The sequence below is a fragment of the Pteronotus mesoamericanus genome, unplaced genomic scaffold (genome assembly GCF_021234165.1).
Source record: "Pteronotus mesoamericanus isolate MK-2021 breed Mesoamerican mustached bat unplaced genomic scaffold, CSHL_Meso_final contig_263, whole genome shotgun sequence".
Taxonomy (NCBI): domain Eukaryota; kingdom Metazoa; phylum Chordata; class Mammalia; order Chiroptera; family Mormoopidae; genus Pteronotus; species Pteronotus mesoamericanus.
The window spans coordinates 1,143,144-1,168,595 of NW_026555112.1; the positions used below are offsets into that span (position 1 = coordinate 1,143,144).

At 53.8% G+C, this 25,452-nt stretch overlaps 1 protein-coding gene across 2 annotated transcripts in view; it reads left to right on the top strand.

The window, feature by feature from the left end:
• Positions 1-25,452, top strand: part of MYH9 (myosin heavy chain 9) — an 89,091-nt gene that overhangs the window by 56,142 nt on the left and 7,497 nt on the right. Inside the window, exons 10-31 of one of the 2 annotated variants that reach the window (XM_054574533.1) lie at positions 554-672; positions 2,086-2,238; positions 3,442-3,615; positions 5,291-5,464; positions 7,217-7,331; positions 7,754-7,816; positions 9,395-9,588; positions 9,909-10,030; positions 11,049-11,118; positions 12,874-13,034; positions 13,884-13,992; positions 15,510-15,641; positions 16,089-16,295; positions 16,820-16,957; positions 18,010-18,133; positions 19,080-19,251; positions 20,066-20,278; positions 20,681-20,825; positions 22,169-22,375; positions 22,609-22,713; positions 23,000-23,152; positions 24,236-24,484. In XM_054574533.1, the coding sequence (XP_054430508.1) occupies positions 554-672; positions 2,086-2,238; positions 3,442-3,615; positions 5,291-5,464; positions 7,217-7,331; positions 7,754-7,816; positions 9,395-9,588; positions 9,909-10,030; positions 11,049-11,118; positions 12,874-13,034; positions 13,884-13,992; positions 15,510-15,641; positions 16,089-16,295; positions 16,820-16,957; positions 18,010-18,133; positions 19,080-19,251; positions 20,066-20,278; positions 20,681-20,825; positions 22,169-22,375; positions 22,609-22,713; positions 23,000-23,152; positions 24,236-24,484 (3,299 nt within the window). The remainder of the gene's footprint in view (positions 1-553; positions 673-2,085; positions 2,239-3,441; positions 3,616-5,290; positions 5,465-7,216; positions 7,332-7,753; positions 7,817-9,394; positions 9,589-9,908; positions 10,031-11,048; positions 11,119-12,873; positions 13,035-13,883; positions 13,993-15,509; positions 15,642-16,088; positions 16,296-16,819; positions 16,958-18,009; positions 18,134-19,079; positions 19,252-20,065; positions 20,279-20,680; positions 20,826-22,168; positions 22,376-22,608; positions 22,714-22,999; positions 23,153-24,235; positions 24,485-25,452) is intronic. The other variant, XM_054574532.1, reaches the window with a different exon arrangement.

The following is a 25,452-nucleotide window of genomic DNA, read 5'->3' on the forward strand; positions in this document are numbered from 1 at the left end:
TGCTGCCACCTCAGCTTGATGTACACTTTAATGCATGAACGCATGAGGACCCCGAGACACCGCTGTCACTCTATCTGCCTTGGCCACCGCTATTCCTTTGGGTTGTTGCACGTGGCCCCATTTAAGTTATTAGCCGTAACGTGCCCTTCTCAGGGGCTTTTGAAAAAAATTTAAGATGTGGGTGTATGGATTAAAATATATTTCTGTGGGACATGTGCTGTTCAGTCCCCATGTATCAGGACCTGGTGGGGCTGCCTCTGCTTGGTCCTTTTTGAGGGTAGGACCCACTGCACACTCGGCAGATGTGGCCAAGAGTGTGCAGAGGAGCTGGTGCTGGGCCCCGGTTAGGACGCGTTCCTCCCTCCCTGCCCGCTGATTGAAGGGGAGAGCTGGGTGTCTGCCCCCCTGAGGAAGGTTCCAGAATCAGTTCTTCCAGTAACGAGTGCTCGGTTACCTTCACAGCTTTCTTCATGACCAGACTGAGCAGAGGAACTTGTTCTCTTGGGGTTAATTAAAACTTTTTACTCCCTCCCTTCTCTTTGAATAATATTAGCTGCCCAAAAAGTGTCCCACCTCTTGGGTATCAACGTGACTGATTTCACCAGAGGAATCCTCACCCCTCGCATCAAGGTGGGACGGGATTACGTCCAGAAGGCGCAGACTAAGGAACAGGTACGCACACCCTCTGGCAGAGTGGTCAGCCTGCCTCCTAAGCGAGGGTCCATGGCAGCGGCCAGTTTGAGGGCCATCCACTCTGTTAGGCTCGGTTGCGTGGGTTCCCTCGTTCAGTTTTCACATCAGCTCTGAGAGCAAGATGGTGTTTACTGCATTAAGAATGCAAGGAAGCTGACCCTGGGAAGTTCACTAACATGCCCAAGGCCTAGGAAGGGCCATCCTTGGGTAGGGCCTCTTTAGGCTGCGTTGGGCTTTTTTGCCTCAAGTCGATGTTTAGACTGATGATTGATCGGCGGGGATATAGGCCTGCTGTGTCCTGGTCAAAAGCGAGCACATGAGGTTTCCTGTGCCATGGTGGTGGCGGCGGCACCCACCATCCTCGAGGCCTGTGCCAAGTGGCCGTCTCTCCACCCCCGGCTGCCGTGCTGCCTGCGGTGAGAGGCAAGCAGAAGCCTTTCCCTTGCTCGCGCCTCACGGATGTGCCCACCTCCCCCGGGAGCTGAGGTCCCTCCCAGCCAGGACCACTTTTCCCCGCTGTTGGTGGTTTCTAGTTTCTGCCATGGCAATGGGCGTCTTTAAGGTGCTACTCTCATCTCTCAAAAATATTCTGAAGTTCAAGTTGATTCGTCTTTTTTCCGAAGAGCATCGTACTCTCTTCCTCGCGCTGGTGGCTGGCAGCCTGGGGGTGATTCTGTGCAGAGCCGTCCCACCAGAGCCAAGGACATTGTTTTTAAAAGACAGAGTGCATAATTATTACCAGCTGTTCATTTCCCTAATAGTAAGAACCTTTATTTTTTTCATTACGAAAATGCTACACAAATAAACACTTAAGATTTGGGAAGTACAGGAAAGGCTAGAGAAAAAAAATTGCAGCAGTCCTACTGAGTGACAATTACTGGACAGCTTTTTTTTTCCTGCAAGGCCTTTCCTTTCTTCTTTTTTATAAATTTAATTCTCACTCTGGCTTTTTATTATGGAACTTTTTGAACATTGGCAGATAAAGTGGAGAGGATGGTGTGATGGGCCCATGTGCCTGTCACACAGGCATCTTTAACAGTGACTGCCTCGTGGCCAATCTTGGTTCATCGTTAATCTTCTCTACCCCACCCCGCGTCCCCAACTGCATTATTTGAAGTCAGTCTAAGATGCCTTGTCATTTCTTCAGTTGCTACTTTAGTATGGCCCTACTTGTTTTCAAAAGGTCTTTGCAAATGTCAGTTTCTAATCTACCATTCCTGAATTGTTGGACAGTTAGGTTGCCGTGAACAGATTTGTGCAGGAAGCTTTTCTCCCATTTATAGGGCTGTTTCTCTGGGGGAGGGCCCTGCAGGTGTAACTGCTGGGCCAAGGGTACAGGCTTAAAGGCTCCTTGTATGTGACACTCTGTTCTCTGGGTGTTCCTCCCCACAGGCTGACTTTGCCATTGAGGCCTTGGCCAAGGCCACCTACGAGCGCATGTTCCGCTGGCTGGTGCTGCGCATCAATAAGGCCCTGGACAAGACCAAGCGGCAGGGCGCCTCGTTCATCGGGATCCTGGACATTGCCGGATTCGAGATCTTCGATGTGAGCTTTCTCTCCCGCCCACATGGCTCCTCTCTGCCTACCTTAGCCTCTTCACTGCCTTCTCCTTGTCTACGAATCCCCTTCCCAGTGGTTCCATAGCCACCTGAGTTGCCCGCCTGCCTTGTGTGGAGACAGGAGATAGCAATCAGGCATATTTTAAGCTGAAACAAACGTGCCCTTTGCCAACCAGAAATGCTGGAGAGAATGGGACTTTCAGATGGCCTCCTGGCAGGCTTCCTGGGCAGGTCTTTCTGTGGGTTTATTTTTCCAGCAAATATTTATTGAGCGTTGGGACAAAACATTGCCCCTGCCCATAAAGGCTTTGAGCCCTTGTAGGAAAAAAACTACTAATTATGGTAAATCAGAGGTTCTTAACCTGGGGGTCCCTGGGAGATTCCAGAGGAACCATGAATTTGGGTAGTGTAAGCAATACCTCTTTATTTTTCACTAGCCCCTCATTGAAAGCACACTTTTTTTTTTCCATTGCGAATTGAGCAAACTGCACAAACTGCAGCTGCATGAGCAGTTTGTGCTCTGGCGCCGGGAGAAATCAGGTTTTCACCCATTGTAGTTGTGGCAGAGAGGTTGCAGTATTGATCGTGTTCATCGCTACCTCAAAATTTTATTTATTTTTAAAGATTTTATTTATTTACTTTTAGAGAGAGGGGAAGGGAGGAAGAAAGAGGGGGAGAAACATTGATGGGTTGCCTCTCGCATGCCCCCAAACGGGGACCTGGCCCACAACCTAGGCATGTGCCCTGTCCAGGAATTGTATTGGCACCCGTTCGGTTGGTGGGACAAAGCTCAAGCCACTGAGCCACACTAGCTGGGGCTCTACTTCAAAATTTAACTTCAGAATTTTACAAATTAAGCCCATGGCTCATGCTTGTTAATAAAGAAGCATAATGTATTACTCTATCTCAATATTTTGATAATTATGTGTCAACATAACATCTCTGTTTTCTTTTTTTGTGATATAATGTGTTTTAAAACATCATTCCTAGAAGGGCTTTACCAGGCTGCTAGAGAGGTCCCTGGGCCTCAGAAAGCGAGGACCCCCTGCTCCTGGCATGACAGGGAAGGCCCCTAAACATTTAGTCTCCACAGGGGGTTCCGAGGTGCCCCAGGAAGTCCTTTCCGAGTCCCTGCCCCACTCCTTCCCTGTGGTGGGCAGCTCGTTGACATTGCTCTCCCTCCTTGCAGCTGAACTCCTTTGAGCAGCTCTGTATCAACTACACCAACGAGAAGCTGCAGCAGCTCTTCAACCACACCATGTTCATCCTGGAGCAGGAGGAGTACCAGCGTGAGGGCATCGAGTGGAACTTCATTGACTTTGGCCTTGACCTGCAGCCCTGTATCGACCTCATCGAAAAGCCAGTAAGAGCCAATACTGCTTGGATCTCAGGCCTGGCCTGGCCTCCCTTGTCCCCTCTGGAGACCCTGTTCTTACATTCCACTGCATGTTGGTTGTGGGCGTCTAGCTCCTCCCCAACAGGTGCCACCTGGAGGAATTAGCTCTTAGGCTTAGATCTGGTGCCTGGGAGCCCTGGGCAGCTGCTGGCAGGTGGGGATCTGGCCGATGCCTGGGTTTCCTCTGTTCAGTCCCAGAGGACCACCTGGCATCTATCTGAGGGGCTTATGGGCTCAGCAAGCCTTCCTTTGTCCTAAAGAAACAGAGACACACTTTTATGTAGCGAGACCCCAGCCCCAGATGCTGTCGTTGTAGTGTGGGCTTGTGTGGACCCAGGGTGCTGAGTGCTGTTTCCGGCGCATATGCTGAAGCACAGTCTGTCCTGTCCTGTCTTAGGACTGACACAGCACCTGGGCCTCTGTCCCACAGTATAGCCTGTTGGCGGATGCAGTAGCTTGAAAGCCTTTTCCCTTTGCCATCAGTTTATGTTGAAAGCTCTTGCCTGGTGCAGTCTGAGTTAGGCTTGTGGGTGGGGGGTGCTCTTTGGAGCCTGAGCTGTTTCTGGGTTATGTCTTGTCTTTTATTTTATTTATTTTTAGAGCAAGGGGAATGGAGGGAGGAAGAAAGGGAGAGAGAAAGAAAGGGAGAGAAACATCGATGTGCAAGGGAAACATCAATTGGTTGCCTCTTGCATGCCCCTAACCAGAGGCCTGGCCTGGAACCTGGCCAGGAACCCAGGCATGTGCCGTGACTGGGAATTGAACCAGTGACCTTTTGGTTTGTGGGACAGCGCTCAACCCACTGAGCCACACCAGCCAGGGCTCTGGGTTATGTCTTGATTAAAGTTAAAGGCACTGAACTCACGTTTCCCCCGAATCCTGAGCTGCTTGAGAACGTGTACCCCAGGGTGACACTGAGATGTTAATCGATCAGAAGGCCTAGGAGGAAGTGTGTGCACTCTGAGAGTACTACTCGAAGGTGAAGTGGGGGTTGAAACTCTCCACAGTCCTAACAAGAAACAGTTTACTTTGGGGATGAGTTGTTGTAATTAGTTGGGTTTCCCATTGAACAAGAACCCATCTGGCTTCGAGTCTCGCCAGCCGATCTCCACAGAGCCTGAATCTGCTTTCTTGTAAACTCAGTATATGGAAGGCTCTGGGGGCTCTGCTGTGCTTCCTCTACCTCGAAGGGTTGTTCTGCGTGTTGTGTCTCACCACACAGTTGTGCAGACAGGCACAGAGTGTGTGGGGTGATGTCACAGAGTGACTCCAGGGGCAGGGGCGCCAGCGGAGGGGAGCCCCTGAGCCCAGGGATCAGGGGTCTCCACAGCCGGTCAAGCCCACCAGGTGATTTTCGGAGCACTACTGTTGGAGAATCCCTGTGATGCGTCATTGGGTTAAGGTGTGTTGGCCACAGCCTACACCTCAGAAGTTTCTTTTTAAACTAGAATTTTTACACCGAGTGCTCTCAGTCATGCTCCTTTCTTCCTCCTACAGGGGAAGTGCTGCCCCCTTCTGGTGAGATTCTTCCGGTTCTGAAAACTCCCAGAAACCCCCAGGCTTCAGCCTCTTGTGAGGGCAGGGCATGGGTGGGGAGGGGTTTCCAGGTCACACTCACCTGTGGACGCTGTGCTCCCTGCAGGCAGGCCCCCCCGGCATCCTGGCCCTGCTGGATGAGGAGTGCTGGTTCCCCAAAGCCACTGACAAGAGCTTCGTAGAGAAGGTGGTGCAGGAGCAGGGCACCCACCCCAAGTTCCAGAAGCCCAAGCAGCTGAAGGACAAAGCTGATTTCTGCATCATTCACTATGCTGGCAAGGTGAGTAGGGCACACACAGGAATGTGCCAGCTGGACCTTCTCTCAGGAGACATGGAAATGATTTTAAGACAATGAGCCAGGCAGCCCCAGAGCACGGGACAGTGACTCATCCGATGGTGTGCCTGGTGGCAGTTATCAGCATTCACACAACTGTCCCACCTTGCAGAGCCCCGTCACATGTTGCATTTCAGTAGACGCTTTCTGCAGTCCTGTAAGGTACTTGAGTATAATGTTATTTGTATTATTAGGTGCATTTCCGCAGCGCGGAAATGAGATTTGTGCTAAAGGCTCGGGCTCTGGAGTTTAAATTAGAGCTCTGCCGCTGTGTGACTTTTGGCTAGTTACTCAACTCCTCTGAGCCTTGATTGCCTCAGCGGGAAAATGGGGGTGACTGCCACCTTACAGGGTTACATTTATTAAATGAGCTTGTGAAGCCCAGTGCTCTAGGGCAAGGCCTCGCAACCTCTACACTACCAACATCATGGGCTGGATCAGTCGTTACTGTCACGGACTGTCTTGTGCTTTGTAGTCGATTTGGCAGCATCCCTGGCTTCTTCCCACCCTCCCCAGACCGGAAATATCTCCAGACATTGCCATACAATTATTACGGTGGGGCTTGGGGTGTGGCATAGTCGCCCTGGTTGGGAGCCACCGCTGGCAGTCGCGTTGTTACTGCCAAGGCGACCCGTGTGGAGAGCATGAGCTCTCACAGCGCTACTGAGCGACACATAGTCCCCGCCTGCTGCTTCTGCGCGTGGCCCCACACCGCCCAGCCTCTCCTACTGTGCTCCTCGGGCTCCTAAGGCTGCTAAAGCAAGGGTTGACTTTACCTATTAAAAAAAAAATGTCTATGTTTATGCCTCCTGAATGTGCACCTCCACTTCCACCTTTGCTAGAAGTGCACGTGCTCAGAGAACTCACTGGGGGCTTTTACTGTGGTGCTATTTATGATGCAAAACATGGGGCACACCCGAAGCCCTTCGAGGGCGCCTGGACGATGATGAAGCTGGCTGTGTGCACCCACACCTGGGCGCCTGGGCCACGCTGCTGAAAGGGTCGGCAGGCTGCCTGCGGTCAGGCGGCTGTGCTCCTGGGCTTGTTGTCTCCCAGAACGTAGCTCTGGCCCTAGGGAAAAGGAAGCCAGCATCACGCGTGTCATCAACAATGGTGCACGTGGGGGCCGCTGGCCAGAGAAGAGCAGCCGCCTCTGGGCTGTGCGGTGGGTCAGAGAGGGGCCAGGGCGGCCTGCTGCTCTCTTTGTATCGTTCTGGGATGCAATGTGTTACTTGTATTTCTAAGAATGTATTTCAGAAAAGATAAGAATAATACATATTCATTGGAGAAAACCAGGACATCCTGAAAGACCAAGAAAAAGCAAAAATTACTTTTCCTGTTACTAAAAAGTATTATTATAACATTTTGATACATGTCTTTCTATGATATTTCTTTATTGTCATATTACCTAAAAATAAGATAATAAAGGACAACCAAGAATATCCTATTGTGTAGCTGCTGCAACATAGTTTGCTTAGTCTGGTTTGCTAGGAACTTGCGCTGTTTTAAATTGGTTGCTGTCTATGTCGCACTGCAAGGAACCTCTTGTTGCTGCTCTGCTGCCACTGTCACTCATCATTCCCCTCTTAGGGACAGGAAGACTGGGTCAGGGGGTGTTAACCTTTCCACACATGGGGTCAGCTGGGGAGTGCTCATGGCCCCAGGGCAGCCTGTGATTTGGAACTCTGGGTCTCGCAGGTGGATTACAAAGCTGATGAGTGGCTGATGAAGAACATGGACCCCCTGAATGACAACATCGCCACGCTTCTGCACCAGTCCTCTGACAAGTTCGTCTCAGAGCTGTGGAAGGATGGTATGTGCTTTGCCCTCCGCCCCTGTCTTCCCGTGCCTGCAGCTGGGCCTCTTCCCACCTTTGCAGTGGCTGAGCCACAAAACAAGGGGCACATCTCCTGACATAGGCTGCGGGGGGGTGTGTTTCATTTGCCATAGCTCCCATGACAGTGTCCCTTTGATCCAAAGGGTTGAGGCTGCCCTTGAGTGGCTCTGTAGCCACTTCCTCTCAGGGCTTTGCTGTCCACAGACAAGCCACAGCACTTTCCACGTGTGGGAAGGCACAGGTGGCCCAGAGCCTGGCTGCCCAGGTTCCTGTCCCGTGCCTCACTGCGCCACCGCCTCTCCTCGGTAGGCTGGTGGCTTGGGAGTTGTGTGTTCTCACGGTTGCTATTGGTTTCTCCTCTCTTTTGCCTGGGTTTTGCTTTAACCTCTCTGTTGCAGAGATGCAGAGCACTCAGAGAGCCTATTTCTATCAACGCTTTCCCATTCTTCACCTAGAACCAGGTGACTGGCCACCCAGAGTGGCATCCCTTGTGTGTGGTGCATCCAGGTCTGTGCGACAAATGCTTCTGTTGAGTTTTTCTTACCGTGGGCTCTTCCTGCCTGAGTGCCCCACCCTGGTCTGCCCCAGGCTTGTGAAGCTCCTCCCATCGGACCCTTCACAGGCCTCGAGTAGAGAACCAACCAAATCAGGAGACGTGATCTTAAAAGGAAAAGAAGTTGTTTAAAAACCCATATCTTCTTCCGAGCTCCACTCGGTAGAGACGGCGTCTTACTGCTTGAGTGGCTGCAGGCGTCTCAGCATGAGGTTTGGGTGTTGTGCACGCTGCCCTGTGAATGTGCGCCTGAGAGCTAAAAAGTCATTTGCGTGTCCATTCACCAAGCACTCAGCAAGCACCCGCTCCTTGGGGCCAGACTTCCAGGGGCGGAACAGGCACACCCGAAACGACCAGTTATTATGGGGCATATTTGATCTTCCTCTGGGCCAGCTGAGCAGCCTTGATAAGCCAAGCCATTTCCAGGAAACCTCTGGTGGCCAGTAAAATGGGCCCTGGATGCAGAAGGTCAAAGATGCCTCCTGTTTTAATTGGTTCATCAGGTTCATCCTCAGTCCTGGCTTCTGTCTTCTGTCTTGAGTTTCTGTCCTTTTTGCTGTCATCCAATAAGTAATCAAGATCTGGCCACAAAGGAATATGAAACAGACTGTCACAGAATTCTTAACTTTTGCATCTAGCAATGGAAAGCTTCAGATTTAATACTGGCTCCTGCTTAAAACTGACCTCAAACCGCTGGCTGCTTTGGGTTTGTTTGTTGATTTGTTTATGCCTTGGAAGGAGCAGTTCATTTTATTGCTCTGGGCGTGCATCACAGTGACAAAGGTAACTTCCGCAGGGCTGGTTTAGATGGCAGAGGTGTGTGAGCTGGGAGACAAAGTGGGCGGCTGAGTGTGAGGAATCCTGCCTCTGGGAGAGTCTCTGTGGGTTGCGGATCTTCGGACCCCGCCGCCTCTGACACCACCCTGTGCTGCTCTAGTCCCTGGTTTGGGGAGCGCTGCCTGGGTGGGTCCCGGGTAGGGGGTCGCCAGGGCCCTGAGCGCGATGGCAGAGTAGCCCCACTGCTCCCACCTTCTGACTGCTGGCCCCGCGCTGCGGGGGAGCGGCGGGGGGAACTCAGGGTGCTGGTGTGTTTGTGCAGCAGTGGCCACAGGAGTAGAGACTTTTTTAAGACAAGTTTTAACCTCTCCTCAGAGCCAGGCTGGTTCCAAAATACATCATTAGCTTTACTGTGTCTCTTTGGGAATAGTAGCTTCTAAAGTGCACTGAAGATAGGTAATGTGAACATGGCTTACGGGCCACTCCACAGGGGAGAACAGCCTTAGTGGCTTTGCAGCCTTTCCCCCTGTCCTGGTACCTGCTCATGAGGTCACGTGTGCTCAGCATCTGGAGTTGACCGTGTGTGGACTCTAAGCAGAAACGGTCCTGCTGTTCTGTAGTCTCGCATCTTTTTCTGTCCAGATGTCTGTCTCTGCCCTGCCCTGCCGGGACTGCTGGATGTTCACGTGCTTTCACATGGTTTTTTCAGTGGACCGCATCATCGGCCTGGACCAGGTGGCCGGCATGTCGGAGACGGCGCTGCCCGGGGCCTTCAAGACGCGGAAGGGCATGTTCCGCACTGTGGGGCAACTCTACAAGGAGCAGCTGGCCAAGCTGATGGCCACACTGAGGAACACCAACCCCAACTTCGTCCGCTGCATCATCCCCAACCACGAGAAGAAGGTGCGGCCATCCCACCCTTGTGCGGCTCCCCAGCAGCAGTGATTCCATGCCCCCAGCACACAGAGCCCTCTGCGAAGTCCCTGAGCAGCCTCACTCCAGGCCTCTCCCAGGGGATAGGCTACGTTCGTAGCCCTTGTTTCTGCTTGGTTACGCTGTCTTGTAGCCTCTCCAGGACTCGCATCATGTACCTTAGCATCAAAGCCTATGGGCCTCTGTGGCTCCCGCAGCTTTTGCCTCGTCGAATCCAGAGGGGCCCACCCAAACTTTCTCCATGAATTCCTAGGCACAGAAGCAAGACCACATGCGTGTGCTTTTTTTAGGCTGGCAAACTGGATCCCCACCTGGTGCTGGACCAGCTGCGCTGCAACGGGGTTCTCGAGGGCATTCGAATCTGCCGCCAGGGCTTCCCCAACCGGGTGGTCTTCCAGGAGTTCCGGCAGAGGTGAGCCGGGGCCTGCAGCCTGCCGCCTCCGGTAGGGACCTCCAGTAAGGAAGCCTTTCCCTCGGTTGCCTAGAGCTGAGGGCTGGCCGTCTCCTCACTCACACGGTTCCTATCCTCTACATGAAAAGTGGTTTCCCTCCTTCTATTTTTATTTTAAATTTTTAAAAAAAATTTTATATATTTATTTTTAGAGAGGGGAAGAGAGGGAGAGGAACATCAATATGTGGTTGCCTCTGTTGCGCCCCCTACTGGGGACCTGGCCTGCAACCCTGTGCTTACTAGCCGATGCTTACCAGCTAGGGCATGTGCCCTAGACTGTGAATGGAACTGGCGAGACTTTGGTTTGCAGGCCGGCGCTCAACCCATTGAGCCACACCAGCCAGGGCGCCTCCTTTTATAAACAAATGAAAATAATCTCGTTGGTTTTCATGCCTAGTGAGTCTGGGGCCTGGTGCTGTTTGCTACAGTTAGAAGAGTTAATTAAATTTACCAAGATCAGCTGGAGACTTGGGCATTAAAGGAACTTTATGGAAATGAAAGTCATTGAACACTGCAGCTTCTTGTCATGTGTGCAGAGAGGGACATTAATGACCCTTTCCTGTTTGCCTAATGGCTGTGTTTAGTGCCAGTTGCTGTCATGACGCAGCCCTCTGTTTGGACCATCCTGCTTATTAGCAGTGCCCGACGGCATCTCAGGAGGAGATGAGTGGCCTTCCGGGGTTACAGACACGATACTGGGCAATTAGCAGTTAGTAATCCCAACCCAAGCTCACTTTTGAGTTAAATAGTGCAACGCAAGTTTCCATTCACTTTCCGGGACACACAAAGCCGCCTTTGTGCCATTCAGCTTAAGAAAAGAGCAGGGTGGGATTTACCAAATATCTTTTTTTCCTTAAGAGTCGTGAAAGGCATTCTATGTCTGCCACGCTGTTGGGATAGTTCTCTCTCATGTATGTTCCAGGCCACGTGAGAGTGAGGCAAAGGGACGGATTGACCCGGCTTCTCTTTTCTTCCTTAGATATGAAATCCTGACACCAAATTCCATCCCTAAGGGCTTCATGGATGGGAAGCAGGCGTGTGTGCTTATGGTGAGTTGAGCTCCCTGTGGTTGGAAGGGCTTTTGGCTGGTGCACACCCGCATGACCAGAGCCTGTCTCACTGGATGGGTGCCCGATGGGCCAGGCGAAACTCATGCTCTCCTGGCCTTCCAGTGCTCCAGGTCTGGCTCTGCCAGGTTCCTGAGCAGCAGCCTCCTTGGCCCAGTGATAGCCAGGGAGGGCACGTGGGCCAGGGCGGTGTGGAGGAGGCTAGAGCTGCGGCACGGTGGCAGGGCTCTGGCGCGGGACAGTGCCTTCCCTTTGGGGCACGTGCTCGTGCCTCCTTGCTCACGTCTCCAGTGTTTACACCCCCAGTGTTCACTCCCCGTGTGGTCAGGAAGGCAGCTTGCAGCCAGGGCAGTGGGCCCAGAGCATCGCGGCCGGCCCAAAGCCCCCGAAGTCCACGCCTTTGGGCCTTCCCTCTCTCTTCCCCCATCCCCAGGGCAGAGCTTGATGGGCAGCGGAGACTCTGAGCTCTGCTGAGTGAGTGAGGGCCTAACGGTGACCAAGCTGGGGCTTTGTCCCACCTGTCCGTTTTCCTGCTTTGTGGGCATCCCATTGTTTCTGACGTGTCCAGGATTAGCAGTCACTGCCTTTGTTTTGCTTTGCATTCTTTCCAAAGAGTTGCGGGGAGAGTAGCCTGGGGGTGGGGAGTTGGTGGGAGAAAAGAGAAGGGAAGAAAAACTCAACACTTACTATGTGCAAAGTACCACATTGAGGGATAAGACACAGCTCTCTGCTCTCTGATGTGTACCAGCTGATGGGAAAGAAGGCATGAAGGACGAAGGCAGGGGGCGCCTCCAGCTGGTGTCTGGGCCCCGCTTCCTGGAGGAGACTTGGTTGGTTGCTGGCCAGGTGAGGGGTGTCCCTTCTTACGGACAGGCAGTTCCTCTGCCCTCCCCTCTCTGCCGGGAAGATGGGACAAGTCTCCAAAGGCTCGTTGTGCAAGGAGGGAGATGCCCATGTTGGTCTTGCCTTCTCCTTCCAGGGCCTCATCCAGGCCTGCCAGGACATTTGCAGTCACCGAGGGTCCCCAGATCCCATTCGAGGTTCTGCCTTTTCAGAGCTTGTTCTAAATCCCTTCTCTGCCAAGCAGACAGACCCTTGCGGGGGCCTTCGCAAGAGAGCCTCGTTACTGTACTGAAACTGCTTAATAATACTGACAGCTAAAACGTATCCAGTGTTCAATGCACGGCCGTGCTCAGCACTTTCTGCATTCTCTCGGTTAATTCCTAGAGCTCTGCTGTGAAGGGGACGTTATCATTTGCTCTGTTTATTAACTTTGTTAAAAAGAAGGCATTCCCATTTTGTGGCTTAGGAAATGTGGGCTCGCAGAGGGTAAGGCCCAGGATCACCTATTTGAACCTGGCCCTGGCCTGTTCCAGGGTGTGTCCTACTCTTAGTGACCACGATGATGACGCCTGGTTGGAGGGTGGCAGCCTGGGCATTTGCAGAGTGTGACTGCGGAGTGCAGAGGCAGGAGGTAGAAGGAAGAGGGGACCTTTAAGTGCCCTTCAGTGCTGAGGTCCTGTCTCTCCTCAAGTCTGGCTTGTCACGCGGCCCCTCCTCCCGGCATCCCCCTGAGCCCGAGGAGAGAGGCTGTCCAGCAGGGAAGCAGCAGCAGCGCCAGGACTGGCCTGTCCTGTCCCCACCCCCACTCCCTGCACCCCCCACTGAAGCAGACTCTCAGTGTGGTTCGAGGGCTCTGGGTGGCATGCAGTAAATGGCCTGCTCTCCTCCGTTTAGATCAAAGCCTTGGAGCTCGACAGCAACCTCTACCGCATCGGCCAGAGCAAGGTCTTCTTCCGGGCCGGCGTGCTGGCCCACCTGGAGGAGGAGAGGGACCTGAAGATCACCGACGTCATCATCGGGTTCCAGGCCTGCTGCAGGGGCTACCTGGCCAGAAAGTGAGTTCCAGAGTCACTGGCCTCCACCTCGCCTGCCCCACATGCTGGCCCCCCTGAGCTCTCCTGGCGCCGAAGGGCACTTTAGGAAGCGCTGGCCTCGGGAGTCCTAATGCCAGTCAGGTGTCTGCCTGAGGGAGACCCACGTGGCTCTCCCTGATCCCCTGCTTCCTGGATTTCTGCCTGACGTTTAAGGTAACCAGGTTGACAGGAGGTGACTGTGCTTGGATTTGTCCGCCCTGAAGGCTCCCGTTCACTGATATTCCTCGCTGTGTTCCTCATGTGGAGATGACACGCAGAACCTAGTTGTCCCCAGAGTGCCCCGAGTTCCCAGGGCTGCCCCTTAGTTAGGCCAAGCAGCTTCACTGGGAGTCTGGGGCTCGCCCGCTGCAGGACGGTGGGTGAGGCAGCTGCACGTTGGTTTCTTGAGCCCCTGTGTCCGTGCCCAGGGACATACATTGCAGCCCGAGCTCTGGGTGCCGGGAGCCAGAGCCTTCCTTTATCCAGAAGCTCTGCTCATGGGTGTCATGAGGGTGGGAAGCTGAGGTCAGTAGATCCGCTGAAAGGCCCTCGATCATGCTTGGCTTGGATCTGTAGTTAGCGCACAAGGCTCTTTCACCTCGTGAACTCACGTGCCCCTTAGTTCAGGCGGGCAGTCCTGTGACCTAGGTTCTGCCGCCACCTGCAAGGTCTTACCCTTGAGGCCAGTCCCGTTCCCTCCACTTCTGTCTTGAGGTGATCCAGGCAGGGGTCATCCCTCCAGAAAATCCCCCAGGAGTGAGGTCAGGACAGACAGGGTGGAGGTCTGCCGTCCCCCTGCCCTGAGGTGCTGACTCTGTCCCTCACCCACAGGGCCTTTGCCAAGCGGCAGCAGCAGCTGACGGCCATGAAGGTCCTGCAGAGGAACTGCGCCGCCTACCTCAAGCTGCGGAACTGGCAGTGGTGGCGGCTCTTCACCAAAGTAGGTCCTGGAAGGGCCCTCCCGCACTGCTGCCCGGCCCGTGCTCTGCCAGCGTCTGTCATGGCAGAGGGGACAAGCCGGCCTCTGTGTGGGGCTCATGTCCCTGGGAGGGACACTTTGCCTTTGCCTCCCCCGGGACTGGCAGCATGACTCCAGGGTGGTCCTGCCCATGGGGTCTGGGGGCATGTGAACTGAGCCATTTGTCCAGTCTGGATGGCCACAGCCTGCTGTCGGGCTGGGCTACGTGGCTCAAACAGCAGCTTCCAAGATGACAAGGCCCCACCTGCTGCGGTCACACATCTCAGGCAATACCTTCCCAGGAGCCCATAGACGGTCAGTCAGAATCTTTGTGCACAGCTGGACGGGCTTTCCCTGGCCTTACAAAGTCCCTTTTAATAAGTTGTTCCATTTGTTTTCGCTTATAATAACTAATCTGTAGTAATTGTGAAAAGTTAGGCTAACAAAATACATAAAGAAGAAAATGAAAATTTACCCATAACCTCTTCAATGCCAAGCCAATGTCAGCGTGGAGTTGTTTCAATATTTATTATTGCTGTCATTTTTTTACTCCCTGTAAGTCTCTGCTATGTAAACCATCTATATTCTTACATAGCTGAGCTCTGGCTTGTATAAAGTCTTGTATTTTGTGTATTTAGTTTCAAATTCCTTTATGAGCATCATTTAAAAAAAAATTTATTTTTAGAGAGGGGGAAGGAGGGAGAAGAGAGGGAGAAAACATTGATGTACAAGAGAGACAGGGAGAAATACATCAATGTGCAAGAGAGAAACATCGATAGGCTGCTTCTTGCACGTCCCCAACCAGGGACCTGGCCTGCAACCCAGGCATGTGCCCTGACCAGGAATCGAACCAGCAACCTTTTGGTTCTCAGGCCGATGCTCAGTCCACTGAGGCACACCAGCCAGGAAGAGCATCATTTTTAAAAAGTCAGAATAAGTTTCCCTAGGGATGTTCATAATTTATCTGGCTACCTATCCAATGATGGGTCTTTATTTAATTTCTTTTTTTTTAAGGTTTTAAAAATTATTATTTATTTTTTAGAATAAGTGGAAGGGAGGGGGGCAGAGAGGGGAAGAAATGTCAGTGTGCGAGAGAAACATCGATTGGTTGCCTCTTGCATGTCCCCAAATGGAGACCTGGCTTGCAACCCAGATATGTGCCCTTGACCCCGTTCACAGGCTGGCGCTCAACCCACTGAGCCACACCAACCAGGGCCTGCTGTAATTTTAATTTTTCATTATAAACAATGCCATCATGAATATATATCACCATGCATACAGCAGGGCAGCTTCTCTGAAATGTAATTAGCAGGTCAGGAGCCTGTGGCACATGGCACTAAATTGATTTCCAGAAAAATTGCACCCTTTTGTAACTCATAGTGTGTCTAGTTACCCCTCACCCTCAGGGGCTCACATTTCCACAGGTGAAAAAGCCTCATTACGTTTGTCTGGGACAGATGTCTTTAGCTGAGCATGTCTGTCCCCATCTCCTTTTCCAGGTCAAGCCGCTGCTGCAGGTGAGCCGCCAGGAAGAGGAGATGATGGCCAAGGAGGAGGAGCTGGTGAAGGTCCGAGAGAAGCAGCTGGCTGCGGAGAACAGGCTCACCGAAATGGAGACCCTCCAGTCCCAGGTGAGCGTCTATGGACTCTGCCCAGGTAATACAGCTGATCCCAGTGCTGCCACCTGCTGGCCATCCGCAGGTGAGGCATGTTGGAGTTGAAGGAGCTATTTCACTAGGAAAATGGTTAATTTTTCTCTAGACTTCATTCAGGGTTATGTGATGTAGGGAGATGGCCTGGTGGGATGGAAAGTGCATGGGTGTTGGGTTCGAGGCCCAGCTCCAGCACTTTACTTATCTGAGCCTGTTTCTTAAGGGTCTTGGTGTGCAGCTCATGACATAGTGGTAAAGGATAAAGGATGTGCTATGTAGAAAACACTTGGGAGCATAAGCACTCCCAAGATGAAGCTTCTCTTGTCAGCATCGTCCTCCCTCTGGAAGCCACAGCTTGAGAACATCTGTCCCAGAGTGGCCTGAGGGAGCTGTGAGGAACTTGCATTTTGCACCTGTTGTTTGCAGCTCATGGCGGAGAAGCTGCAGCTGCAGGAGCAGCTCCAGGCGGAAACAGAACTGTGTGCTGAAGCTGAGGAGCTCCGGGCCCGCCTGACTGCCAAGAAGCAGGAGCTGGAGGAGATTTGCCATGACCTGGAGGCCAGGGTGGAGGAGGAGGAGGAGCGCTGCCAGCACCTGCAGGCGGAGAAGAAGAAAATGCAGCAGAACATCCAGGTAACCTGGCTTCCTGCCCTCTGAAGAAAAGGGCGGGTCTGGACACCGGGCATGAAAGGAGGGGACAGGGTGCCTGCGGAGCAGTGATGCAGGGACTGGAGAGAACACAGAAATGGAAGTGCCAGCGTAGGCCAGCTTCTCACCCTGTTGTCCCCTGGGGTGACCTTTGAGAGGTTTTCTTTCAGGGGTGGTGGCTTCTCACACGCACGTCCCAGCTCTCCGTGCGCACTGCCCAACTGAGCATTTGAAGTCAGTCTCATGTGTTCCCTCCCTTGGTCCTGTTCCGGCCGGTCTAAGGAGTGGAGGGCGACCAGCTCTGTTCCCTGCCCGCGTTGTCACTGGCGGGAAGCTTGCTCTAAGGGAAGCATCTCAGAGCAAGTGACCACATGACTGGACCAGGGTTCTTGTCCCCAGACCCCAGTTTTAAATATGTGATCCTGCAAGTGGGGATTGGGCCACGCTTTAGCCCCATCGCCGGGCTTGTGTGGCCTGCGCTCCTCACAGTCCCTCCGGCTTCGTGATAGGAACTGGAGGAGCAGCTGGAGGAGGAGGAGAGTGCCCGCCAGAAGCTGCAGCTGGAGAAGGTGACCACCGAGGCCAAGCTGAAGAAGCTCGAGGAGGACCAGATCATCCTGGAAGATCAGAACTGCAAGCTGGCCAAGGTGAGGCCCTCGGTGTGCGGGAGTGTAGGCTGCGGGGAGCGAGCCTCGCCTCGGCTCCCGGCCATGCCCTCTTGCCTCTGCTGCCTGAAGCGCTGTGGCATCTGCTCTGTAGCAGGCTCTTCTTCCTGGGTGTCCCCTGGCCCCTGAGCACCAGGGTTGTATTCAAAGGGATGTTTCCCATAACTGAGTGGGGCCCAAGGGAAAGGTTTGGTGTTTCTTAGTAAAGCTCTTCAAAGGCTCTTGAGACCCAAGACTTGGCAGAGCAGAACCATCGTGTGGCACTGCCTGTCAGTCACTGGTGGGGTCTGGGCACCTTGGGGGCTTGGTATTGAGGTGTGGGCGCTTCTCTTAGAGCCTTCTCCAGTGGCTCGCTCTTTTGAGAACCAAGTTGGGTCCCTGTCAGCTAAGTGAGCAAATAGAAACCGGGGAGCGTGTTCGAGGAGAAGGATTTGGTCAGAGCTCTGTCCCGGATCCTGAGGGTAGGGCGAGGGGTTGAAGTGGCAGGATGGCCGCCTGGGAGCTCTGTGACTTGGGGAGTGAGATGCTCATGCTGAGTGATGGCATGCATTTATTACAGTGGCTATCGTGGCTGTTGTGGGGAGACCCTACTAGATTAGGACTCCAGTGGGGGCCACACAATGCAGACAGTGAGGACTCTGGGCCTGAGGAGGTGTGAGGCCATGGCCTTCCCAGGAGACAAGCGTGGGGCATGGAGAAGATGGCGCCTGAACTCCCTCACCAGCACCAGCTGCCCCTGGGAGCCTTTCTTACCTGGGCCCAACGGGATAACATAGGCCTGGGAAGGGCTTCGGTACCCACATTTGTAGATCAAGGAAGCTTATCCTGCTCTTTAAGGGGTGTCAGTGACCTTCCAAAGTGACCCCTTTGATCCAGGAAGTCCCAGTGAATCAATTATTTAAGTCCTTGTCCCTCCAGTCAGTGGTAAGTTTCTGGACGAGTCATACTTTGAAGAGAGCTAAAGTGTCTGTGCTCAACTATCGCTGAGCCCTGACCCAGCCTCACACGCACTCCGCACACTCCACACCCTCCAGGAGAAGAAGCTGTTGGAAGACAGGATAGCTGAGTTCACCACCAACCTCACGGAAGAGGAGGAGAAATCGAAGAGCCTCGCCAAGCTCAAGAACAAACACGAGGCCATGATCACTGACCTGGAGGGTAAGAGGCGGGTGGGCAGGAGCCGACTTGGGAGCCCAAGGCATACACCCCTCGGGGTCGTCACCTCCAGGAGCGGGAGCCACCACCAGGCGGGCGTCACGCTCTCTTCCTCATGGACGAAGTTCAGGGTCCACAGCAGCCAGTTATTCAGCATCCAGTCCCTATAGGACTCTGGGCCACCAGGCATCGGCACTGTGTGGCCAGGAGGGAGGTATCCTGAAGTGAAGAACATTCAGAGTAAAGTGCTCGTCCCTCTCTGCTGTTACACACCATGCGTTTCACAAGCTTTCGAGATGTCCTGCGAGGTGCCGGGTTGACCCTCCGGCTCTGCCACTGACTAGCTGTGTCATCTTGTGCCTCGTACTCATCTCCATAAGCTTTAGTTTCTCTTTCCTCTAAGGGGACACAGTGAAAGGGCATTTGTGAGGACCGAACTGTCTAATGCTTGTGGACGTGCTGCGTGCTCTGTAAAGTGCTAGGCCAATATTGCAAGGTCATTGCTTGTCTTGGGGCAGGGTGACAGATCATGTCTTTGTCTCTCTGTGCTCTGGGGATCTGTGGTGAGGAGGGCGGGTAGCAGTGCAGATCTGTGGTTGTCTGTGGACCCATTCCCCTGCCCCTTAAGAGGAGTGGACACGGCGGATGAGGGGAAGCCCCAGAGCTCTGAGCTCATGCCAGAAACTGTGGTACCCTCGGTGGCCATGCGGGGCAGCCCAGTGTGTCCAGGGCAGCTGGTGGGGTAGGAGAGACACAGGGCCTGGCAGTGCCTGGTGGTGTTCTTTCCTTTCATGCAGGAATTGGTATGAGTGTCTGCATATTTTGATCCTTTAAACCTCATGTATGTTTTATAGTAAGTGCATAGTGTTTATTAAGAATGAAAAACAAAAATGGCCAAGTCTATGGCCATGGGAGGCTCTATCGGCTTCTCCCCATCCTTCCTTCCCAGAACGCCTCCGAAGAGAGGAGAAGCAGCGTCAGGAGCTGGAGAAGACCCGCCGGAAGCTGGAGGGAGACTCCACGGACCTCAACGACCAGATCGCCGAGCTCCAAGCTCAGATCGCTGAGCTCAAGATGCAGCTGGCCAAGAAGGAGGAGGAGCTTCAGGCTGCCCTGGCCAGGTGAGAGCCAGAGCATCGGCCGGTGGCCAGGTGGCCCGAGCCGGTGCTTCCTTCCGGCTTCCTGCTGTGGTTCTTGGTGCCTCAGCGGGCTGTGAGCACTCTCTCTGCTGTCGTGGTCATGGAGGCCATTTCACAGTAAAACCTTTTCTGTTTACTAAAGGCACGTTTCCTATCATTCATTTGTTTGTAATCCTCAAAAAGGCATCCAACTACCCACAGTCCTTTCATCTTTTTAACTTTTTAAAATTTATTGGCTATGCACATTTTTTTCTCCCTCTTCAATAGATTATTTCTTAGAGCAGTTTTAGATTCACAGCAAAACTGAGGCAACAGTATAGAGACTTTTGGTCGATCCCGTCTGCCGCCACCCACTCCCACCCAGCCTCCTCCGGCTATTGCCATCCTGCACCAGAGTGGCGTCTTTGTTACAGTTGATAAGCCTACATTAATGCAACATATCACCCCAAATCTGCAGTATGTTTGTATTTTTATTTTGTTGCTGTCTTTATGGGCTGTAATATTTTATTTCCTTTTGATTAATTTTACATTTGAACTCCTTTTTTGTTTAAGTACTGACTTTTAATTTGGAAAATGAACCGGTTTGGAAAATGAGGTTTTCCGGTTCTTGAGGTGGTGCTGCCCTTGACTCCTCTGTGTGGTGCACCTCAGACGTTCCTTCTGCTGAATGAAGTGCTGAACGGACATGCCTCCAACTGCCAGACGTGGCTTCGGCTGCCTCTTCCTAAGACCTTTTCTGCAAACCCTACTCCTTAATGGTAAAACAGCCTAATCCTGAGGTTTGTTTCTTTGGCAGAGTGGAGGAAGAAGCCACCCAGAAGAACATGGCCCTAAAGAAGATCCGTGAGCTGGAAAGTCAGATCTCTGAACTCCAGGAAGACCTGGAGTCTGAGCGCGCTGCTCGGAATAAAGCTGAGAAGCAGAAGCGGGACCTCGGGGAGGAGCTGGAGGCTCTGAAAACAGAGTTGGAGGACACCCTGGATTCCACGGCCGCACAGCAGGAGCTCAGGTGCGCCATGGGGCGGGCTGGCCACATGACAGGCAGGGAAGAGGAGGCCATGGCCTCCAGGAGGCGTGGATCCCCAGCCTCTCTGAACACACTCAGTGGCCTTCTTGTCATATACCAGGGAGCGTGGAAGCTGAAGTTCCTCAGCATCTCCTCCCCACTAAATGGGCCTATTCAAGAGTCTGGCTTGAAGCCTGGGTGGAGCAGCGTGGGCTTTAAGGCCAACAGGGTGCAGAGGCCTCTGCAGTGTCTTTGAGGGTGGACCACTGAGGAGGGGCCCCTGGGCGGAAAAGCGGCCTGAGGTGGCCGGTACGCCCTGCTGGCCTCCCTGCAGCTGGGGAAGAGCCCCCGGGGAAGCATCACTCCAGGGTCCCTGGCCTCCGTTCTGAGGGCATTTCTCTCCAGGTCCAAACGTGAACAGGAAGTGAATATCCTGAAGAAGACCCTCGAGGAAGAGGCCAAGACGCATGAGGCCCAGATCCAGGAGATGAGGCAGAAGCACTCACAGGCCGTGGAGGAGCTGGCCGAGCAGCTGGAGCAGACAAAACGGGTGTGTGGGCTTCCCCCCAACACTGGTTCTATGACTCAGGGCTTTGGCGGGGCAGGGTGGTGGTGGGTGATGGGGGCGGGTCTTGCTCCTCGCAGGGGCAGGGCCCTGCTGGAGACTAGCTGCCCCTCCAGGCCAGTGCCGTTGAACAGAGGCTCCAGAGCCGGACTGCCTGGGTCGGAGGCCAGCTCCAGCCCATAGGGGCTGAGGGGCTTTGACAGATCGTTACCCCTGTGCGTCAGTCTCCCTGTCTGTAAAGGAGGCTGATGATGGGTCTGTCTTACACATTCGTGTGAAAAGAGTTGCAGTTGGTGACATGGCACTGAGATGGTTAGGGCTCAGGAAGGTGTTCAATACAGTTATCGTCACTATTTTATTAAACAACCCGTCAGACCAGAAAGCTCTCAGGAATTGGAACTCCCCTGAAACAGGGTCACAGGGCCTTTGGGCCCCTTTTCTGAAAGCTGGGTCCTCTCTAGAACACCCCCAGGAGGTGGTCAGCTGGAGTCTTCTCGGGAGGACCGTGCACATGTTAATCCCAGCTTGTTTCTCTGCCGAGCAGCTGATGGCCTGGCAGTGCCTTAACAGGACAAGTCCTGCCTCGTTCGGCTCTCAGCTCCCAGTCACGCTTAGTGGCAGCTCAAGAGGTCAAAGGCTCTTCCCTGTGGCAACCTATAACATGTGTTAGAAACAAGCCTATTCGTTTGCCTCCCTTCACCTTCCCCCCAGTTCTGTGCAGGTCGAAACCTTTCCTTGTTCTTTAGCCGTTTTTACCCAGCATTGCTTTGCATTCACGCCTTACCCTTGAACTTGCCCATGATCCTGTAGCCAGCTTTGTGGAGACTAGAATGGGATTGTCATATTTGTTCTGTAAACTCCACTTTACTTTTTGGAAGAACATTACTTTATTACTTTGAATATCGGATTTCAAAGAGGCTTCACTGGGTGTCTTAACTATGAACAATGATGATTTCCCTCATTTCACACTGTCATCACTAAAACCCCAATATCAGCAGTGACAACACCTTATGCTTGAATGTTTCCTCTTCCCATGAGTGGGGCTGGGCAGGGGTTGTTTTAAAGATGGGAAAGCAGAGGCCCTCACACAGGAGGACACGTGCTGAGTGTCATGACCAGTTGAGGGATGAGGACAGACCGGGGGGAGCCTTCTAAGACCAGGAGCCATGCTAGCAGGTGCCTCCCAGACTTCCCCCCACACCCCTTCGCTGCAGAGGTGGCAGCATCTGGATCTGAACCCTGAGGTTCTTCCTGGGACGCTGGAGAGAGACCAGCTCCATGACAGGGCACGGGTGCCCCTCTTTACACCTTTGCTTCCTCCCTGCCAGGTCAAAGCCAACCTGGAGAAGGCCAAGCAGACCCTAGAGAATGAGCGAGGGGAGCTGGCCAACGAGGTGAAGGTGCTGCTGCAGGGCAAGGGGGACTCGGAGCACAAGCGGAAGAAAGTGGAGGCCCAGCTCCAGGAGCTGCAAGTGAAGTTTAATGAAGGAGAGCGAGTGCGCACGGAGCTGGCCGACAAGGTCACCAAGCTGCAGGTGAGGCCTCTGCTGGGACCCGGGCCAGGCCGGGGAGGTGGTCCCTGGTAGATCCTCAGTCTTGGCCCAGTTCTCTAGGACTCCTGCTCTTTGTCAGGATTCACTCTGGCTCCTCAGTGAGGCTTCTGGGCGCTGCCTGTGACTCAGGTCCAGCTGACCCTAGAGGCACCCAGCTGGGGCCAGAGCGGTCATGGCTGAGCTGCTGGGTCTCCATCTGCCCCATCCCCATGCAGGTTGAGCTGGACAATGTGACGGGTCTTCTCACCCAGTCTGACAGCAAGTCCAGCAAGCTCACCAAGGACTTCTCTACTCTGGAGTCCCAGCTGCAGGACACGCAGGTAAGGGCGGCAGCAGGGCCCCGCAGCTGGCTCTTCTGGGCAGACGTGGTGCCCACATGCATCACCTGCCAGACCTCTGGGTGTTCCATCTCAGGTTCTGTCCTCTGACTGTGCATGCTCTCCTGCACCCCCGGGGTCTCCGGGTCCTCCTGGCTCCCCACCAGGTCTTCGCTGGCTGTGCCCTGAGTCAGAGGGACCAGCTGCTCCCTCCTGCCATGGGAATAGGTTCCCCGAAGCTCTGGTGCTGCACCTCCTCAGCCCTGCATCCCTCTTGTTTTCGGAGTAGGAGCTGCTGCAGGAGGAGAACCGGCAGAAGCTGAGCTTGAGCACCAAGCTGAAGCAGGTGGAAGATGAGAAGAACTCCCTGAAGGAGCAGCTGGAGGAGGAAGAGGAGGCCAAGCACAACCTGGAGAAGCAGATGGCTGCCCTCCACGCCCAGGTTCGGTGCTACCTGCTCCGAAAGACCCCTGGGCTGCCGGGTGGCTCAGGGACACCATTCAGATTCTGCAGGCTGGGTCCATCCAGGCCGGCCTGAGCCGGGCGCCCTTCCTCAGGGAGCGCCTGTCCTCTCCGGCCCAGGGCTCCTAGCCCGGGGTCCCCAGGGGAGAATTCAGGGATCTGTGAACTTGGGGGAGGAGACTAAACATCCTTCCTTTCACCAGTGTCCAGCTGACATCTAGCATTTCCTTCCCAGTGAACGTAGACAGCAAGGCATGACAGCCGCAGTGCTTGTCACCCTGATCACTAGAAACCACCAGTCACTATGTCCCAGACACAGGATGTCACTGTGCTCCTTGCATTTTAGGAGGCTGTTATCTGATGTGCTAATGAAGAAGCACAAGGGGTACTGCACCAGTTTTGTATGGTGTCTGACAATGGCATTTTTTCCTATTGACTTTAATGATAATCCTATATATTTTGTGTATCAAAACCTTATGATTAGGAATTATAGTCTGCTCTAGACTGTCAAAGGATCCAGGGCCAAAAGTAGACAAAGAGCCCTGCTCTAGATCCTATTTTGGGCCTTAAACGCACCAGACCAGATATGCCCTAAACTCAGGATGGGCTCACAGCCCACTCCGTGGTCTGGGTAGGAGCAGCCGGCATGTGCGGGTGGCGGCGACTTTCTGTCCGGTGCAAAGAGGAGGCTGCAGGAAAGGTGCCTGGGGTCTTATTGCCCTGGCAGACAAACTCCCCAGAGGGCACCGGCCCTGCTGCCTGGGGCCAGGTGACTGGAGGATGCGCCACCTGGGCCTCGGCCTTTGTAAAGGAGAAGCCTAGAGGGGACCCCAGTGGAGAGACCCTCCAGGGCTGACCTGCGCCTTAGCCCCATGGGCTGCGCAGGCGCCCCTGGCACAAAGCTTGTCTCTCTTACTGGGTAGAAGGGGGAGGCCTCCACACCTGGGTGGGCTCCTGGTCTCCATTCCCGAGGAGCAGGCCAGCTCCCAGCTCCCTCAGGCACAGGAATGGTCCCTGAACCGGTGCCATCGTGGGTGTCTCCTTCTCCCTTGCTCCTGGCCAGGTGAGCGACATGAAGAAGAGGATGGAGGACGGCGTGGGGTGCCTGGAGACTGCTGAGGAAGCCAAGAGGAAGCTGCAGAAAGACCTGGAGGGGCTGAGCCAGCGCTACGAGGAGAAGGCAGCCGCCTACGACAAGCTGGAGAAGACCAAGACACGGCTGCAGCAGGAGCTGGACGACCTGCTCGTGGACCTGGACCACCAGCGGCAGAGTGTCTCCAACCTGGAAAAGAAGCAGAAGAAGTTTGACCAGGTATGCGCCACGGGCACGCTGCCCCTCATCTCCTCTCATCCTGCACTGTGGCCTCCAGCCGAGGCCAGGGATGTGGAGTGGGCCCTGGGATCCCATCTCTACTAGCGGGTGCTCAGGGGGTCCCACTGGGTTTCCTGCTCATTGAGGGGCCTGGCAAGGAAGTGCTTGGAACAGGATGTCTTCATATGACATGTTTATGAGTAAATTTTCCCCTTTCAACTTCTTATATTTTTCACATTTTTTGTAATGATCTGATTGTAATTACTTTGAGTTTTTGATCACATGTTCATACCTTCTCATTCTAAAAGATCTGAGGCAGCTACGGCGGGTGCAGACACTGGACTGGGATAGAAAAATGGCATAAGTCAGGGCTTGGCCCCAGGCTGGCGCCGCCCAGCACCCCGTCCTTGTGCAGCAGGGTGTCCTGGGCTCGGCCACGCTGCCTCCTCCCCTGTCCTCCCGGGCCGTTGCCGCGTTGTCAGGGCTGAGTCCCATGGTTGCTGTGCAGACACAGCCTGCAAGTCTAAAATATTGACTCCCTGGTCCTTTAAGAAATAGTTCCAGACAAAGGGAAGGGGAAGATTGGAGTATAAAGCCCAGCAAGGGCTGGGCCACACAGAGAGTGGTCCAGGGGGATTGAACCTCCTTAGAGGAGGCCACCCTCGGGCTTTGGGATTCTAAGCTGCCAGGGTCACAGGCTTCACGGTAAACACCAACCAGTCATTCAGGAGAACCAAAGCCTTTCCAGGTTGTGAATGTGCAGTGTTTCATGTGGGTTCTTGTGGAAGGGGCGCTGTGTGACATAAAGAATTGTTAGTAAGTGATAAAAAGGAAAGACTGTAAAGCACGGTGGCAGAGATGATCTCTACCCTCGTCCAGGCAAAAGGACATATTGAGCAGTGCTTGTCACCCTGGGAACCAGCTGGGTTCCCCAAGGAGCAGCCTGGTGCCCTCTTTTCTTGGTCCCC